Consider the following 18,611-nt stretch of genomic DNA (forward strand, 5'->3'; position numbering starts at 1 on the left):
ACAGATACCAACCTCCCCTCCTTGGACTCTGTCTTTACTTCTCGCTGCCTCAGTGAAGCAGCCAACATAATCAAAAACCCCACCCACCAGGGTCATTCTCTCTTCTCTCCTCTCCAATCAGGCAGAAGAGACAGGAGCCTGAGGGCACATACCACCAGGCTCAAGGACAGCTTCTATCCCACGGTGATAAGACTATTGAACGGTTCCCTTATACGGTGAGATGGACTCTTGACCTCACGATCTACCTTGTTGTGACCTTGCACCTTATTGCACTGCACTTTCTCTGTAGCTGTGACACTTTCCTCTGTACTGTTATTGTTTTTACCTGTACTACATTAATGAACTCTGTACTAACTCAATGTAACTGCACTGTGTAATGAATTGACCTGTACGATCGGTATGCAAGACGTTTTTCACTGAATCTCGGTACAAGTGACAATAATAAACCAATACCAATTTCATCACATCAAGGTAGTACAAGCAACAATGCAGAATAAAGTGTTAGACAGAGTTAATGCAAGTAGGCTCTTTCCACCTAGATTAGGAAAGATAAGTACGAGAGGACATGGCTTTAGGGTGAAAGGGGAATGGTGAAAGGGGAAAGGTTTAGGGGGAACGTTAGAGGGAACTTCTTCACTCAAAGAGTGGTGGGAGTATGGAACGAGCTGCCATCTGATGTGGTAAGTACGGGCTCACTCTTAACTTTTAAGAGTAAATTGGATAGATACATGGACGTGAGAGGTCTGGAGGAGTATGGGCTGGGGGCAGGTAAATGGGACTAGCAGAATAATGTTTCAGCACAGACTAGAAGGGCCAAATGGCCTGTTTTCTTGTGCTGTAGTTTTCTATGGTTCTATAGAAAGTGCAGAGCGGGTAGACAAGGTGCAAGGCCATAGAAACACAGAAAACCTACAGCACAATTCAGGCCCTTCGGCCCACAAAGCTGTGCCGAACATGTCCCTACCTTAGAAATTACTAGGCTTACCCATAGCCCTCTATTTTTCTCAGCTCCATGTACTTATCCAACAGGCTCTTGAAAGACCCTATCGTATTCGCCTCCACCACCGTTGCCGGCAGCCCATTCCACGCACTCTCTGAGTAAAAAACTTACCCCTGACATCTCCTCTGTACCTGCTCCCCAGCGCCTTAAACCTGTGTCCTCGTGGCCACCATTTCAGCCCCGAGGAAAAGCCTCTGACTATCCACACGATCAATGCCACTCATCATCTTATACACCTCTATCAAGTCCCCCCTCATCCTCTGTCACTATGATGAGATGTGAAGGTCAGCATGGAGGCAACGGGCCAAAGGGCCTGTTTCAGCGCTGCCCCATTCTGTGACCCTCTTAAACCCTTCCCCTGGACTTTCATTTGTTCACTCACACGGGACATGGATGTCACCGTCATGCCACCACTTATTCCCACCTCTAGCTGCCCCCCAAACTTCAGAATGGAGTCACACAGATCAGCCAGATTGGTTTTATCAATAACCTTTTCGCTTAGCCCAGCTGACTCTAGCATTCTTTACAAATTCCACATTTATTTAATGACTTGAATTTGAATTCCCCAGCTGTCACGTGGGAGTCGAAACCATGTCACTGGATCGATTGTCCATAACACTAATTGTTAGTCCCGTAACATTAACCTCTGCGCCACCTTACCGTGAAATCCCATTCCCTTCTGAAAGCCCTCACTGGCCTTTCAAATCTGCTTATTGAATCTGCTTCCACAGCTCTCGCTGGTAGCTCATCCCCTGATCACAACCCGTGTGCATCTCCACTCAATTACCTAAAGTCCGTCTCTTCCAGTTACTCACCCTCCCAGCAATAAGAACAGTTTCTCCTAACCTACTTGAAGCAAAAGGTTTTGAACTCCTGGTTTGCAGTTTGATTCGGCCACCACAGGAACTGGAATAAGGATGTCCTTTTATCGATGCACCATAGAAAGCATCCTGCCTGGATGCATCACGGCTTGGTACGGCAACTGCTCTGCCCAGGACCGCAAGAAATTGCAGAGAGTTGTGGACACAGCCCAGCGCATCACGGACACCAGCCTCCCCTCCACGGACTCTGTCTTTACCTCTCACTGCCTTGGTGAAGCAGCCAGCATAATCAAAGACCACTCCCACCCCAGACATTCGCTCTTCTCCCCTCTCCCATCGGGCAGAAGCTACATGACCCTGAGGGTACGTACCACCAGGCTTAAGGTCAGCTTCTATCCCGCTGTGATAAGACTATTGAACGGTTCCCTTATGTGATGAGATGGACTCTTGACCTCACAATCTACCTTGTTATGACCTTGCACCTTATTGTCTACCTGCAATGCACTTCCCTGTAGCTGTGACACTTTACTCTGCATTCTGTTATTGTTTTTACCCTGTACTACCTCAATGCACTGTGTAATGAATTGATCTGTACGAACTGTATGCAAGACAGGTTTTTCACTGTACCTTGGTATAAGTGACAATAATACCACAAGGGGGTCTGGTCAGCCTTTCAGGATGGCTTCAGCAAGTCCTGAAGTGTCAGGAATCGTCACAGTGAGCAGCTTCAAGTTTTACAGCTAATGGGAATTGGAGGCTGCTGGAGTTTTGGTTGATGTGGGGATGTTTGAATGCATGGATGTATGAAGATGCACAGCTAGATATTAAGAGACTTTTCCCCAAGGTAGAAATGTCAAGTACTAGAGGGCATGCATTCAAAGTGAGAGGGGAGAAAGTTCAAAGGAGAGGTGTGGGCTAGATTTCTTTTAGAAAGAGTGGTAGTGCATAGAACGGGCTGCCAGTGGAAGCAGATGCGACAGTGGCATTGAAGAGGCTGTTAGATAGACATGAATATGCAGGGAATTGAGGGATATGGATCTGTGTAGGCAGAAGGGATTAGTTTGGCATCAACATGGTGGGCCAAAGGGCCTGTTCCTGTGCTGTACTGTTCTATGTTCTATCTATGGTGACTTGGCAGTTTGGATTTAGATCAGATGTCTTTATTGGTCACATGTACATCGAAACACACAGTGAAATGCATCTTTTGCATAGTGTTCTGGGGGCAGCCCGCAAGTGTTGCCACACTTCCAGCGCCAACATAGCATGCCCACAACTTCCTAACCTGTACGTCTTTGGAATGTGGGAGGAAACTGGAGCACCTGGAGGAAACCCATGCAGACACGGGGGAGAACGTACAAACTCCTTACAGGCAGTGGCCAGAATTGAACCTGGGTCGCTGGCGCTGTAAAGCATTACACTAACCGCTACACTACTATGCCTGAATTGGCCTGCCCAGAGAAAACAGAGGGTAGCAGTGGGAGGGTGTTATTCTGGCTGGAGGTCTGTGACCAGTGGTGTTCCGCAGGGATCAGTACTGGGACCTCTATTGTTTGTGATATATATAAATGACAAAATGTAGATGGGTGGGTTAGTAAGTCACAAAGATTGGTGGTGTTGTGGACAGTGCAGAGGGCTGTCAAAGGATATTGCAGGATACACATATGGGCAGAGAAATCGCAGATAACAGTTTTATCTGTGCAAGTGTGAGGTGCTGCACTTTGGGAGATCAAAAGTAAGGGGTAAGTATGCAGTTAATGGTAGGACCCTTAACAGCGTTTACGTACTTGGGGTCCAAGTCCATAGCTCCCTGAAAGTGGCCATGCAAGTAGACAGGGTGGTAAAGAAGGCGTACGGCATGCTTGCCTTCATCGGTCTGGGCGCACAGCACACGAGCAAGGAAATCATGTTGCAGTTATATAAAATTTTGGTCAGGCCGCACTTGGAGAATCATGTGCAGTTCTGGTCGCCCCGTTACAGGAAGGATGTGGAGGCTTTGGAGAGGGTGCAGAAGAGGTTCACCAGGACGCTGCCTGGATTAGAGGGCATGAGCTATAAGAAGAGGTTGGACAAACTTGGGTTGTTTTCTCTGGAGCGGTGGAGGCTGAGGCGAGACCTGATGGAGGTTTATAAAATTGAGACAGTCAGAATCTGGTACCTCCCACCACCAGAGTAGAAATGTTAAATACTAGAGGACATGAATTTAAGGTGAGAGGGGGAAAGTTAAAAGGAGATGTCTGGGCAATTTTTTTTATACACAGAGTGGTGGGTGCCTGGAATATGCTGCCAGGGGCGGTGGTGGAGATAGATAGGGGTGTTTAAGAAGCTTTTAGATACCACATGAATGTGCAGAGAATGGAGGGATATGGATCACGTGCAGGCAGAAGGCATTTAGTGCAACTTGGTATCATGTTCGGCACAGACATGATGGGCTGAAGGGCCTGTTCCTGTTCTATATTCTATGCACAATCAATTTTTTCCAGTCTTATTGTGCATTAAAGCTTCAAGGGTCTGAAGGGTTTCCTTGAGTGGTGTGCAATTGTGTTTTACTCTGTGTTTGGATCTTTGAATGAAGTTTGTGTTTTGTTTGAAGTGTGTGACTGGTCTGCGGGTTTTCAAACATTGCCCGAGGCAAGGCTATTTATTAATTAACTTGACAGAGAATGTTGGGGGGGGGGGGGGGGGCCACCCCCTGCGATGGGGCACCCCAGGCAGATCAGCCAGTGTTCAAGGTCAACAAGTAGTGGCAGAGTGAAGCAGGAATGGGGCCCCCACATAGACCAGGGCTTGAGGTACGTCTCAGTAAACAACCTCCGCACTTTGCAGAGACAAATTAAAAACAATGGGAATATTCTCCCCCAAGCAATGGGAATGATGACTGATCTTTTAATAACCAACTGTCAAAACACAAATGATCTCCTCACTTCCTCCACCATATCTCGAGAGGAACTGAGCGCCATGCCCAACCTCACAAAGTCCAAGGGCCATGGCTTTCCAGCTGATGTCCAGTTGAACTTGGGCTTTGTCCATCTGTATGTCCCAGCTTCCGAGTGGCGCGGAGGAACCCCTTCACCCCACCTCTCACCTGCCTCCAGTACTTGACACCAGAAGAAACATGGACTCTACAGCCAAGAAAGCACACCGCCTCACCTTCCTCAGCAGGCTAAGGAAATTTGACATGTCCCCCATCACTCTTAACAATTTTTTTTTTTACAGATGCACCATGGAATCTGGATGCATCACTGCTTGGTACGTCGACTGCTCTGCCCCAGACCACAAGAAACTGCAGAGAGTTGTGGACACAGCCCAGTCTGTCACACAAACCAGCCTCCCCTCCACTGACTCCGTCTACACTTCCCGTTGCCTGGAATGGACGGACACGAGGTACGGGCAACAGGATGAGCGAGAGTGGACTTGGGATGTGATAGCTGGGGTGAACGTGTAACTACTGAGGAAAGGTGGTGGATTAACTTAGCTGGTTGCTTTCTCATGAATGAAAATGTCTTCACAGTAGAGGCTGGAGAGGACATTCCCCAGACATTGCTCGCACTGGAACACTCCAGACCCGAGGAAGGCTTGGATCGGCGGGGGTTCTTTTCTCCGCAACCGAGGAGGCAGTTGAAGGACCCAGTAAACGGCAAAGGGCTTTTTACCCTCAGCAGAGGGTCAAAAACCAGGGGCCACAGACTTAACGTAGTTGGTGGAAGGATGAGAGGAGAGACGGGGAAACACGTTAGGGGTCTGGAACCCTGACCTGAAAGGGTGGGAGAGGGAAGACCCCTCCCCATGGTTAAACAGTACGTGGGAGTTTACTCAAAGGTCCATTACAACAACACCTCTGCTTCCTCAGAAGGCTAAGGAAATTTGGCATGTCCCTGATGACTCTTGGCAATTTTTACAGATGCACCGCAGAAAGCGTCCTATCCGGATTCATCCCGGCTCAGTACGGCAACTGCTCTGCCCCAGACAGCAAGAAGCTGCAGAGAATTGTGATTGCAGCCCAGTCCGTCACGCAAACCAGCTTGAGAGCACGTACCACCAGGCTCAGGGACTGCTTCTATCCCGTTGTTATCAGACTCTTGAACGGACCTCTCATACACTAAAAGATGAACTCTTAATCTCCCAATCTACCTTGTCATGGCCCTTGCACCTTATTTGTCTACCTGCACTGCACTTTCTCTATAGCTGTAACACTATATTCTGCATTGTTTTCCTTCTTACTACCTCAATGTACTTACGAATAATCTGTCTGGATGGTATGCTTTTCACTGTATCTCGGTACAGGTGGCAGGAATAAACCAATTCCAACCTCTCAATGTACAGCTCGGAGGTTTCATCCCCGTCTCACTCACCCACTTCTTCTCAAAAGCCCTCATGTCAATCTTTCAATCTGCCCCACTGCCTCTCCTGCACTGGAGTCATGGTCCTTCCCTGGGGTTATATCCAGACCAACGAGAAGGTCTGCCAAGGTCCCACAGGGCCCGATTGCACAGAGCAATGCGACTGACCTGCACTGGAGAGTGTGGGAAAGAAGCATCAGTGAGAAACCCTGCCCCAAGACTCACTCACCATTTTCATGATCTCTGGGTAGATGGGCTCGATCAGCAGCCCTCGACCTGTGGCGATGCACTCCACCAGCTCGTTGAGGGCAGCCCGCTTGATTTCTTTGCCTTTCAAGTCGGCGACACAGTCCATGAAATCGAAAACGATGCAACATTGCTGGAGCTTCTTGCAGAAGAGGTCGTGCAGCTCAGAAACTGGGGCATCTGGAGAGCAAGGACACACACACAAAGAAAGCGGAGAGGGTAAGGAGCTGGATCACCATGGTCTGTGGAGTCATACAGCCCAGAAACAGGCCATTCAGCCCACCAAATCCATGCCAGCCATGAGCCACCCACTTACACCAATCCCATTACACTCCCCATACATAAGGCACTTGGCTGGATCTCAGCAGAAGCAAACACTGGTCAATCTCACACCACGGTTGACTGAGTGAAGCACCAATACAGGACCATTCCTCAGTCAGTCTTACTTTGACTTTAACCAGAATCAGGTTTATTATCACCGACATTAAATTTGTTCTGCGGCAGCAGTATCAAGTGCAAAGACAAAAATAAATAAATAGTGCAAACAAAAAGGAATAACGAGGTTGTGTTCATGGGTTCAGGGACCATTCAGAAATCTGATGACGGAGGGGAGGAAGCTGTTCCTGAGGTGTTGAGTGTGGGTCTTCAGGTGTCCTGAAGGTCGTAAGTGGGTACTCGGTACAGGTGGCAGTAATAAACCAATCCCAACCCCACAACGTACAGCTCGGAGCTTTCATCCTCGCCTCACCCACCCGCTTCCTCTCAAAAGCCCCCAGTCAACCTTTCAATCCGCCCCACTGCTTTCCCGAGGCAGCAGGAAGAGTGCAGACGGAGTCAGTGGAGGGTAGGCTGGTTTGCGCGATGGACTGGGTCGCTGATGGTAGTAACGAAGAGGAGGGCAAGTCCCGGATAGTGAGGGTCCGTAGTGACGGATGCCGAGGATCCTCACCATCTGACAGTGGGACTGGTGCGGGATTCCGACCACATCCTTCAACCCCGATGGAGTTGCCTTGTCTGTGAATTTGAGGGAGTGGGTAACTTCTGGGCAGCTGAGAGAGGGACTACAATAGGATGAGGTTGAATTGCGAGTGATAACATCTCTGGAGGACAGTCAGAAACACTGACTGCAGAATAGGGGCAGGGGGACGGAAATGGGGACTGTACACGAGGTGGGACCAACCAGCTCTGCCCAACGTACTCCGTCTCTCTCTTTCTCTCCCCTTTTGCTGCCTCCAAACATGGCCACCTTCTTCACATTACAAACCCCGGACGGGCACCACATAGGGTTCCGGCTCCACTTCCGACATTACAGGAAAATTCAATCTCTTTGCGCCATTGAAGAGTGGAAAATATAATTTGGGAAAGTGGCTGGGGTGTAAGTATAGGACATCTCCCTCCCTCCTTGCCTTTTAAAGTAATGCTCTGGGTTACAAACCAGTTTAATCCCAAATGGACACCCTTGGTCTGTGTGCAGCACCAGCTAGGAAATTCCAGGCTTCAATGACTGTCAGCTGGGGCACATGCTCATGGACAGAGGTGGAGGAGACTGTTCAGCTTTCTCCAGCCCTTGCTCCATCTTTAGACACAACCGTGTTGCTTCTTCTAGGTTGCTCGGAGGTCAAAGACCAGGGACTCCCAAGTCAGGACAAAAATCGCCCAGAATCCGAGACACTGCTGGTGGGAAGAGGTGCCCAGGAACCAAGTCTCAAACCCTGTATCTCACCATCGTTGAAGTTTCTCATGTTCTACTCTACCTTGCTCCCACTGCTGCTGGGCGATCAGCCCCTCTCCTATTCCTCTGTTGGCACCAGCTCTCCAATGTCTTCCCTGTGATCTCTCCGATTCCCTTCTCTGCAATCTCCAACTTTCCCAGAACTCTTGTTCACATCCTGGCCTGCACATCTTTGCATCCCTTCACTGGCTCTTGTCTGCAATGCATCACATTCAAAATCCTTGCTCTCATCTCCGGTCACCTCTGCCCCACAGCCCAAGCCTATTGTGCTACCTCAACCTCTTCTACCTTTCTGTCCCCACCTCCATCACCCACTCCCCTGTCCCACAGAAACAAGATCGTAAAAGAACTGAAAGATTGTTCCGCCAAATGCATTGAGTGGTCAGGATTTGGAACAATGAGTCTACAGGTTCAAAACTGATTTAGAAAGATATCCAAGGAGAAAAAAATATATTGCAGGGATATGGGGAAAAAAGCAAGGGCTTGGGATCAACTGGATTCCTCTTCAAAACAAACAAAAAGGGATAGGTTCAAATGGCCTCCTTGCACCTCCTGTGATCACAAGGGCTGATGCAAGGGACATCAACTGTCGATTTGCACCAAGGAGCACAGGCAAGGAGAGAATTTGACCCTTGCTCAACTCGGACAACTGCAGTTCAATGACAGGCCACAGAACAGCCAGCTCCTTCATTGCTATACCAGCTGAAGATCAGCCAAGGGCAATAACCCATGTCTCCAATGGCCCCACAGTAACTTATTCCCCAAATTATTTTCACTGGGGTCTTGCTCTCTCTCTCTCTGTCACTCACTACACCCCTCACCAAAACAAGAACGAGTGCCAAGCCTAGCCTCCAAATCACTACTGGTATAACCAGAGTGCCACCTGCTAAAATGGGGGGTGGTGGTGGTGGTGGGAGGAGGAACAGAGCAAGAGACCGAGAGAGCAAGACATAAAAGTACAAGCAAGAAGTAGAGAGTGCACGTGTAGAGGACAGATGAAGATAGGATGACACAACAGAGACTGCAGATGCTGGAGATCTGGAGCAACACACAAGATGCTGGAGGAACTCAGTGGGTCAGGCAGCATCTGTGGAGGGAAACAGACGTTTCAACTCTTGATTGGGACTGGAAGGGAGGAGGGGAGATAGTCAGTATAAAAAGGCGAGGAGCGGGTGGGGGAAGGGATGGAGCAAGAGCTGGCGGGTGATAGGCGGATCCGGGTGAGGGAGGTGGGAATGATGCAAGAAGCTGGGAAGTGATAGGTGGAAGTGACAAAGGGCTGAAGAAGACGGAATCTGATAGGACAGTGGAGCATGGAATAAAGGGGAGGAAGGGGACAGGAGGGAGGAGTGTGGGGGTGATGGTCAGATTGAGAGGGCGGAGGAGGGGAAAGGGATGGGGCGATGGGGAGTGGCTACTGGAAGTTAGAGAAATCAATGTTCAGGTCATCACATTGGATGAAGATATGGTGGGAGATATCTGCTCACTGCATCTCCAGTGACGGAAGGTGGGAGATATCTGCTCACTGCATCTCCAGTGACGGAAGGTGGGAGATATCTGCTCACTGCATCTCCAGTGACGGAAGGTGGGAGATATCTGCTCACTGCATCTCCAGTGACGGAAGGTGGGAGACATCTGCCCACTGCATCTCCAGTGACGGAAGGTGGGAGATATCTGCCCACTGCATCTCCAGTGACGGAAGGTGGGAGACATCTGCCCACTGCATCTCCAGTGACGGAAGGTGGGAGACATCTGCCCACTGCATCTCCAGTGACGGAAGGTGGGAGACATCTGCCCACTGCATCTCCAGTGACGGAAGGTGGGAGACATCTGCTCACTGCATCTCCAGTCCGTTCTCCACAGGCTGAGAACAACTCATTCCTAGAGTGACCTAATCCAGTCCAGCACTAGGAATGCTACTTGGCCCTGGATTGGCCGGAGTGACCGGTGCTGTGTGCATCCTCCCCAGAAGCCTGGGGTCATGCTCCACGTCTGGGAAGAGGAGGAATTACTAATGCGTACGGTACACAACCAGACTTCCTTACTGGGACTGGGTCTATTCATGGTTCCACCGTCTGTCACCAGAAGATCAGCAAAACCCCCGCCGATTCCTCCCGAGAACCTCTCATCGCTGCGGCCCTACCAGCAGCCAGGCAGAGAAAGTCTTTTAATCATCTGGCCAGCCCCTGTAAGCACTTGCCCCCCCCCCCCCACCCACCCCCACCTGCTCCACTCACCCAAGGACCCTTCCTTTGCAAACCTTCACAATTTCCCTCCCGTCAATGGATCCCAGGCAGACAACACCTCCCCACCCATCCTCTCACCCCCTCACCCAACAACACACACAGTGGCTCTACATATACCCCCCCCATTACCACTCAGATCATTCTACAGCAAGTACCCCACTTCCTTGTTCCCATTTTGATCTTTCCCTTTAACCCCTCCTCATCTCACTAGACAGACCCCCCCCCCCCGTGCCCTCCCAAGCCTTCACTCAACCCCCTCCATCTCCCTCTCTTTCTTGACAAGGGAGCCTCTCCCACCCACCCTATCACTATTTGGGACTCCATCATGGCACCCCTCCCACGAATTCCTACCCCTCCCTGCACCTCACCTGCTCCCCCAGATCTTCTGGGAACTTGCCCCTCCTCAACACACTACACCCCGCTGCCCCAAACTCACAGGTAATGCCCCCTCTCTCCTCCAGGCCTCTCCTGCCTTGCATGCCTCAGGACCTAGGCCCAACGTCTATGAGGTCATAATTCCAAGGCCGTCACTCATCCTGAGTCACCGTGGGGGCAGGCAGACCATGGGGAGACTTGCTCGGCTCCCCACAAGCACAGACACCCCTCCAGCCCCGAGCCGGGAACAGCTGGAGGCACTGAGAGCCAAGAAGGGTGCTGAGAGGGGACAAAGGCGCCCAGTGGCTTTGCATTCAGTTCTGGTCGCCCCGTTACAGGAAGGATGTGGGGGCTTTGGAGAGGGTGCAGAAGAGGTTCACCAGGATGCTGCCTGGATCAGAGAGCATGAGTTATAAGGAGAGGTTGGACGAACTTGGGTTGTTTTCTCTGGAGCGGCAGAGGCTGAGGGGAGACCTGATAGAAGTTTGTAAGATTATGAGAGGCACAGATTGAGTAGACAGCCGGTATCTTTTTCCCAGGGTCAAGATGTCTAATAATAGACGACATACAGTTAAGGTGAGAGGAGGCAAGTTCAAAGATGTGCAGGGCAAAATTTTATTTTTAAAAAAACACAGAGAGCGGTGGGTGCCTGGAATGTGCTGCCAGGGCTGGGGGCGGAGGCAGATACGATAGACATGTTTAAGAGGCTCTTAGGCAGGCACATGGGTGTGCAGAGAATGGAGGGATGTGGACTGTGTGCAGACAGAAGGGGTGAGGGGTCATTAGCTGAATTAGTTCAGCACAACATCGTGGGCCGAAGGGCCTGGTCCTGTGCTGTACAGTTCCATGAGCGCTGAAGCTTTTCTGAGGTGTCTCCTGCAAGTGCACTGAGGTGTCACTAATGCCTGCCTGACACAACTTGCCCAAAGTTTCTATTGCACTGGAGAAGGTGTAGAGGAGATTCGGCAGGACTTTGCCTGGGATAGAGCGTTTCAGCTATGCAGAGAAACTGGATGGACTGGGTTTGTTTTCCTTGGAGCAGAGAGGGGGAAGGCTGAGGTATACAAAATTATTACGGGTACAGATAGGGTAGGTAATAGGAACCTTTCCCCTTCAGAGCAAAGGTATCTATGACCAGAGGGCATAGGGTTAAGGCAAGGGGTAGGAGATTTAAAGGGGATTTGATGACTTTTTTCCCCACCCAGAGGGTGGTTGGAATCTGGAACGCACTGCCTGAGGGGGCGATGGAGGCAGAGACCCTCACGACGTTTGAAGTGCCATGTCATAGAAAGTTACAGGCTGAGTGCTAGAGAATAAAAAATGGTATAGACCAAAAGTTCCATCCCCAGGGCGGCAATGGCCGATACCGGAGGACATCTGCTTAAGGTGGGAGGAGGAAAGTTCAGGGGAGATGCCAGAGGTAGGTGTTCCCATAGAGTGGTGAGTGCCTGGAATGCACTGCCGGGGGTGGTAGAGGCTGATGCAACAGGGACATTTAAATGATTCTTGGATAGGCACGTGGATGTAAGAAAAATGGAGGGTTATGGGCCGGGCAGGAGGGAAGGGTTAGATTGATCATTGAGTAGGTTTATATAGGTCGGCACAACATTATGGGCCAAAGGGCCTGTACTGTCCTGTTCTATGTTCTAAAGGACCAATTCCCATGCGCTACCAGTCTCCCCAAGTCAGTGGGAGGACAGACCCAGGTATTACCAGTGGGTTGAAGCCCGTCTTGGCATCTCAGGATGGGCTCCACCCTACCTGGTCACTTTCTTCCAAGTAGGTGCCTCTAACATTGGTGAACAGTTCTGTCCCCATGTCTGAACCACCATCCCATCCGTGCAATACCTGCCTGCCCTGCTCTATCTCCAGAGCTCCTCTGGCCACAATCATAGAGAGGGGGGTGAATGGGCAAAGTGGGAGCGAGTGGGAGGGGAGGAAGGGAAACAGGTCATGGACAGAACAGGTCATAGGGTGAATGGACAGTCTTTTCCCCAGGGAAAGGGAACCAAGAACTAGAAGGCATGGGTTTAAGGTGAGAGACGAATGATTTAAAAGGGACCTGAGGGGCAACTTCTTCACACAGAGGTTGGTGAGTGTATGGAACGAGCTGCCAGAGGAATTGATTGAGACAGGTAGAATAATGGCATTTAAAAGACATTTGGATAAATATATGAATAGGAAAGGTTTAGAGGGATACTGGCCAAATGGGACTAGCTGAGGTGAGCACCTTGGTTGGCATGGATGAGTTGGGCCGAAGGGCCTGTTTCCGTGTTGTATAGCTCTATGACTCCAAGTGATCTCATAGAGAATTGTTACAAGGACGGACAGGGTGGACGGAGGGATGATGTTTGCCCTGATTGGGGTGAACAGAACCAGGGGCCACACCCACAAAATAGAAGGTCCGCCATTCAGGACGGAGACCAGAAGAAATATCTTCACCCAGTTAGCAGTGAATCCTTGGAATCCTCTACCAGTTGATGCTCAGTCTGAATACATAGAAGAGAGAAACTGGGGGCCAGGAAGGTCTCTATTAAAGCAGGGCCAAGGTAAACAATTCCATCATCACACAATGCCAAACCTTGCAGCTCAGACGTACCTCCCGGCTGGGTTTCGAACTCGACACTGAGAATTCTGGCTTACGAAGCAGATGGTTGCTCACCCTCTCCAACTCCAAGCACGATGCCGGTCACAGACACCAACTACAAGCAATCAGGAGACCGTGTTGCTCCTGACTTGACCCATCAGCAGCAATTCCTCCACACTCTGATGAATTTTTTTTATGGCAACTGATAATTAGGATATAAATATTCCATAAACTTCCAAGTTGCTTGAACAATAGGAATACTACGTCTCTCAGGATCAGCTTCTGAGCCTGAATGTGTATATCCCAGCTGTCCCCTCAAGACAAACAGCTGTCGCCGAACTATGAGCATTCGCAAGGTACGGTCAACTGTGGCAATGTACAATCAAGTCTACATCTGGGCAACACAGACACAGGAGATCTGCAGATGCTGGAATCTGGAGCAACACACATGCACACACACACACACATACGCACACAAGATGCTGGAGGAACTCAGCAGGTCAGGCAGCATCTATCGAGGGAAATAAGCAGTTGACACTTTGGATCGAGACCCTTCATCAGGACTGGGGAGGAAGAGGGCAGAAGCCAGAATAAAAAGGTGGGGGGAGGGGGAGAAGCACACGCAGGCAGGTGACAGGTGAGTCCAGGTGAGACGGGGATGGTAGGTGGGTGAGGGGGGGGGGGTGAAAGGGAGTGAAGCAAGAAGCTGAGGGGTGATAGGTAGAAGAGGGAAAGGGCTGAAGGAGGAGGAATGCAGTAGGAGAGGACAATAGACCACGGCATGGAGGAGCAATAGATTGGCAGGGGAAGGGAAAGAGAAGGGGTGAGGGGGCCACAGAAATGAGGGAGGGGGGAGAGGGGGAAGAGGTTGAAGGAATCCGGTACACAGCCTCAATATACAACCAGTACACACCAAATAAAGGCTCCACCTTCCTCTCCTATCAGATTCCACCATCTGTAGCCCTCTGTTACCTATCGTGATGGACGTTCACTTTCCAGGCCCCAAGGAGCTTATTGCTAACAGCTTTTTAGTACAGCAGGATGACCTGTCCAAAGGTCAAAAGTTGTTGTTCACTACTCTGTACTGTTATTGTTTTTACCTGTACTACCTCAATGCACCCTGTACCAATTCAATATAACTGCACGGTGTAATGAAATGACCTGTACGATCGGTATGCAAGACAAGTTTTTCACGGTACCTCGGTACAAGTGACAATAATAAACCAATACCAAAAACAGCAGGAATTGTCCAAGGCTCGAGATGTTTGTTGTTTGTAGAGTTAAACTTCTAACCAATATTCCCTGCTCAGCCTCTTGACATAAACAAGAGAACAATGGGGTCCACGTTGGCTTCTGACTTAATCAAGGTGAAACAATGGGGTCCACGTTAAACCTAATTAAACCCTCCAGTCGGCTGGCCTCCGAATGTTGAAAAACATCACAGGCCGATGATGTCAACTAAGTGGAAAGCAGTGTAAGTGTTAGAAGGAAGTCAGGGTGGGGTGGGGGGAAATGACAGAAGACCTAGAATTCATTCCTCAGCACTTGGTTTTTGCGACGGACGACTTGCTCGTCTGCAACTTGTTGGTCTGACTTTTTAAGCTTGTAAGGATTGTACTTGTAACTTACAAAGGATTTCCAAACAAAGTCGTGTTAAGAATTACATATTGGAATTAAACGTGTCTCACTTAAAATAAAATAAACTGCTTCGTTAGCTGGAAGTATCTCCTCCTTGGTTGGGAGGGGTGACCCACTGCTCCAGATAGTGATTATTGACAGCTAGACCTTTCCGTAGGGACTAAAGTAGTGAAGTAAACTAGCCCTTGAAGTGTAGGCTGATACAGTACCATCTTCCTACAGTGAGGGTACTCGTTGATACTTATACCAGATAGAACTCAAGGTCTTGACTTAAGTTTAGAGCTCTCGGACGGTGCACTTGATATTATCACACTGTCACCTCTCTCTGTTGCTATCTCCGCAATGTACAACCAAGTGCCAATGAGTAAGGTACACAGAAAGCAGGTACAATCCGTGGCCAAGATATAAAGGCACAGCCTCGAAATTGAAAAAGCTGCCAAGGAATTACGTGCAGGGACGTGGTATTCAATCACAATGTACAACCTGCGGTATGCATACAACCAGCCATGCCATCGTGAACACAATCCTAAATACAAGTTCCTTCAGCACTTTGTACATTGCTCCAGATTTGTCTCCTAATGTACAACATACTGCCAAGGAAATGGGTACACATCTAGTGCAATCACGTACACATCTGGTGCAATCAGGTACATATCTGGTAATTGAGTTTTCAGGAGTTCTTTTCTTGCAATAGAATTGGGAGATTAATGCAACAATGCAGGGTGGGTTGAGGAGGTGATCCGTGCACTGAGGACAACTCGAAGGGAAGCAGTCTCACCTCCCTCTGGACTGGAGAGTCTGCCAGGGATCAGACCCTTGTACAGGAAAAATACCTGCACTATGGTCTGGAGGAATCAGAGTCCCCGATATCCCACTCCATCCTCTGCTGGGAATCAAAGAGTTGCCGCCCACTGCAGGGTGTCCTGGTTCCTGGGCAAAGCCCACACCACAGTTGCATGGGACAAGCTGGGATCTCCGCAGCCCCACACCGACTGGACAGGGAGACAGCAGGGGCGACCGATCATTTGGACCATGGCACCCGTTTAAGGAACAGAAGAACCCAAGCCACAGCAGAGCAAGGCCATTCGGCCCTTTATACTTGCACTGTTACTCAACAAGATCTTTTACCACACCAGCTCATTCCTGCACTAACTCGATTTCCCTTCATAACAAAATCTATTACAGCAACAAACTGTCTGCTGGAGGAACTCAGTGGGTCGAGCAGCATCTTGGGAGGAACTGTCGACACTTCAGGTTGAAACCTGGATGCAGACTTGCCGAGTTCTTCCAGCAGATAGTTGCTACAGATTCCTGCATCTAGAGCGTAGAACAGTACAGCACAGGAACAGGCCCTTCGGCCCACGATGTCTGCGCCGCACAGGATGCCAAATTATACTAAATCCCTTCTGCCTGCACATGATCCATATCCCTCCGTTCCCTGCACACTCATGTATCGTGCTGAGGTCGACAGGGTTGAGAGCTTCAAGTTCCTAGGAGTGAACATCACCAATAGCCTGTCCCGGTCCAACCACGTAGGCACCATGGCCAAGAAAGCTCACCAGCACCTCTACTTCCTCAGGAGGCTAAAGAAATTTGGCATGTCCCCTTTGACACTCACCAACTTTTATCGATGCACCATAGAAAGCATTCTATCTAGATGCATCACGGCTTGGTACAGCAACTGCTCTGCCCGGGACCGCAAGAAACTGCAGAGAGTTGTGGACACAGCCCAGCGCATCACAGACACCAACCTCCCCTCTGTGGACTCTATATCTCTCACTGCCTTGGTGAAGCAGCCAGCATAATCAAAGACCCCACCCACCCGGGACTTTCTCTCTTCTCTCCTCTCCCATCAGGCAGAAGATACAGGAGCCTGAGGGCATGTACCACCAGGCTCGACAGCTTCTATCCCACTGTGATAAAACTATTGAATGGTTCCCTTATACAATGAGATGGACTCTTGACCTCACAATCTACCTTGTTCGACCTTGCACCTTATTGTCTACCTGCAATGCACTTCCCTGTAGCTATGACACTTTACTCTGTATTCTGTTATTGTTTTACCCTGTACTACCTCAATGCACTGTGTAATGAATTGATCTGTACGATCGGTATGCAAGACAAGTTTTTCCACTGTACCTCAGTACAAGTGACAATAATAAACCAACACCAATCTATCCAATAGCCTTTAAAAAACGCCACCCTGGGAGCCCCTTCCAGGCACCCACTACTCTGTGTAAAAAAAAACTTGCCCCACAAATGTCCTTTAAACATGTCCTCTCTCACCTTAAATGCATGCCCTCTAGAACATCTGTGGTCTCTTGTGTCTCTATTATTTTCTGTTATTTAAGATACTCAGCAACTCAATTTCCAGAGTTAGCAATTCCAAAAGATTCCTCTCCCTCTGGATGAAATTTCTTCTCATCTCAGTCCTGGATTTTGAGCTGTTACCCCAGCTCTTGCCACCTCTGCAAGGGACACACCACCCCTGTCAAGCCCCACTGGAATGTGTACCTTCCGAGGATCACCTTCCATCCCTCTAAATGAGGCTGCTTAACCTCTCCTCACACGACAGACTCGCCACTCTCAGAATCCAGCTGGTGTTCCAGTAGGCGCCCCATTCCTGCAGCCCTGCCCTTTCCCCACAGCTCTGCCACAGTGGGCAGCAGAGTGGCACGGCAGGTGGAACTACTGGACGCGCTGCTGCAGCGGCCCAGGTTCAATCCCGACCTCTGGTGCTGTCCGTGTGGAGTTTGCATGTTCTCCCCAAACAAGAGGGCATCGGTTTAAGGCAAGAGGTAGGGATTTTAAAAAAGGGGATTGGTTGGGGGCAAGATCTTTTTGTTGAAAAGCACAGAGTGGTTGATATCTTGAACGTACAGCCAGAGGAGGTGGTGAAATCAGATGCAGTTACTACATTTAAGATGCAATTAGACAGGCACTTAGACAGGCAAGGCAGGGAAGGACGTGGTCCAAATGCAGGTAAATTGGATTAGTGTAGGTGGCAAACATGGAGATGGTGGGCTGAAGGGGTCATTTCTGTGCTGTCCACCTCTGCGAGTGGGTGGGTTTCCTTTTCCCCCAGGGTAGGGAAGTCTAAAACTATAAGGCATGGTTTAAGGCGAGAGGGGAAAAGTTTAAAGGGGAGCTAAGGGGCAAGTCTTCCCACACAGAGGATGGTGGGTATGTGGAACGAACTGCCAGAGGAAGTGGTGGAAGCAGGTACGATTACAGTGTTTAAAAGACACTTGGACAGGTACGTGAATAGGAAAGGTTTGGAGGGATATGGGCCAAATGCAGGCAAATGGGACGGGCTCGGTTGGGCAACTTGGTATGGACCGAAGGACATTTTTCCATGTTCTTTAAAACTCTGCTCAATCATGCAAGGTTGATTGCCCACTGTAAATTGTCCCTAGCGTGATTGGTAGAATCAGGAGAGAATAAAATGCGACGGGTATAAATAGGTGCTTGATGTTCCGCACTGATTCAGTGGGCTCAGGAGCCGGTTTCTGTGATTACGTCTCTATTTTCCCGCTCCTCCTACTTCATCCAGTTCCTTTTGAAAGTTTATCATTGAATTTGCTTCCACTATCCTTTCAAACAGCTCGTTCCAGATCACAGCAACCTGC

The 18,611-nt window shown here is 49.6% G+C and overlaps 1 protein-coding gene across 1 annotated transcript in view; it reads right to left on the bottom strand.

The window, feature by feature from the left end:
- ppp2r5b (protein phosphatase 2, regulatory subunit B', beta) overlaps positions 1 to 18,611 on the bottom strand; it is an 80,419-nt gene that overhangs the window by 28,024 nt on the left and 33,784 nt on the right. The window contains 1 exon segment of the mRNA XM_052045186.1: positions 6,388 to 6,584. Within this exon segment, the coding sequence (XP_051901146.1) occupies positions 6,388 to 6,584 (197 nt within the window).

This window comes from Pristis pectinata, chromosome 38 (genome assembly GCF_009764475.1).
Source record: "Pristis pectinata isolate sPriPec2 chromosome 38, sPriPec2.1.pri, whole genome shotgun sequence".
Lineage (NCBI taxonomy): Eukaryota > Metazoa > Chordata > Chondrichthyes > Rhinopristiformes > Pristidae > Pristis > Pristis pectinata.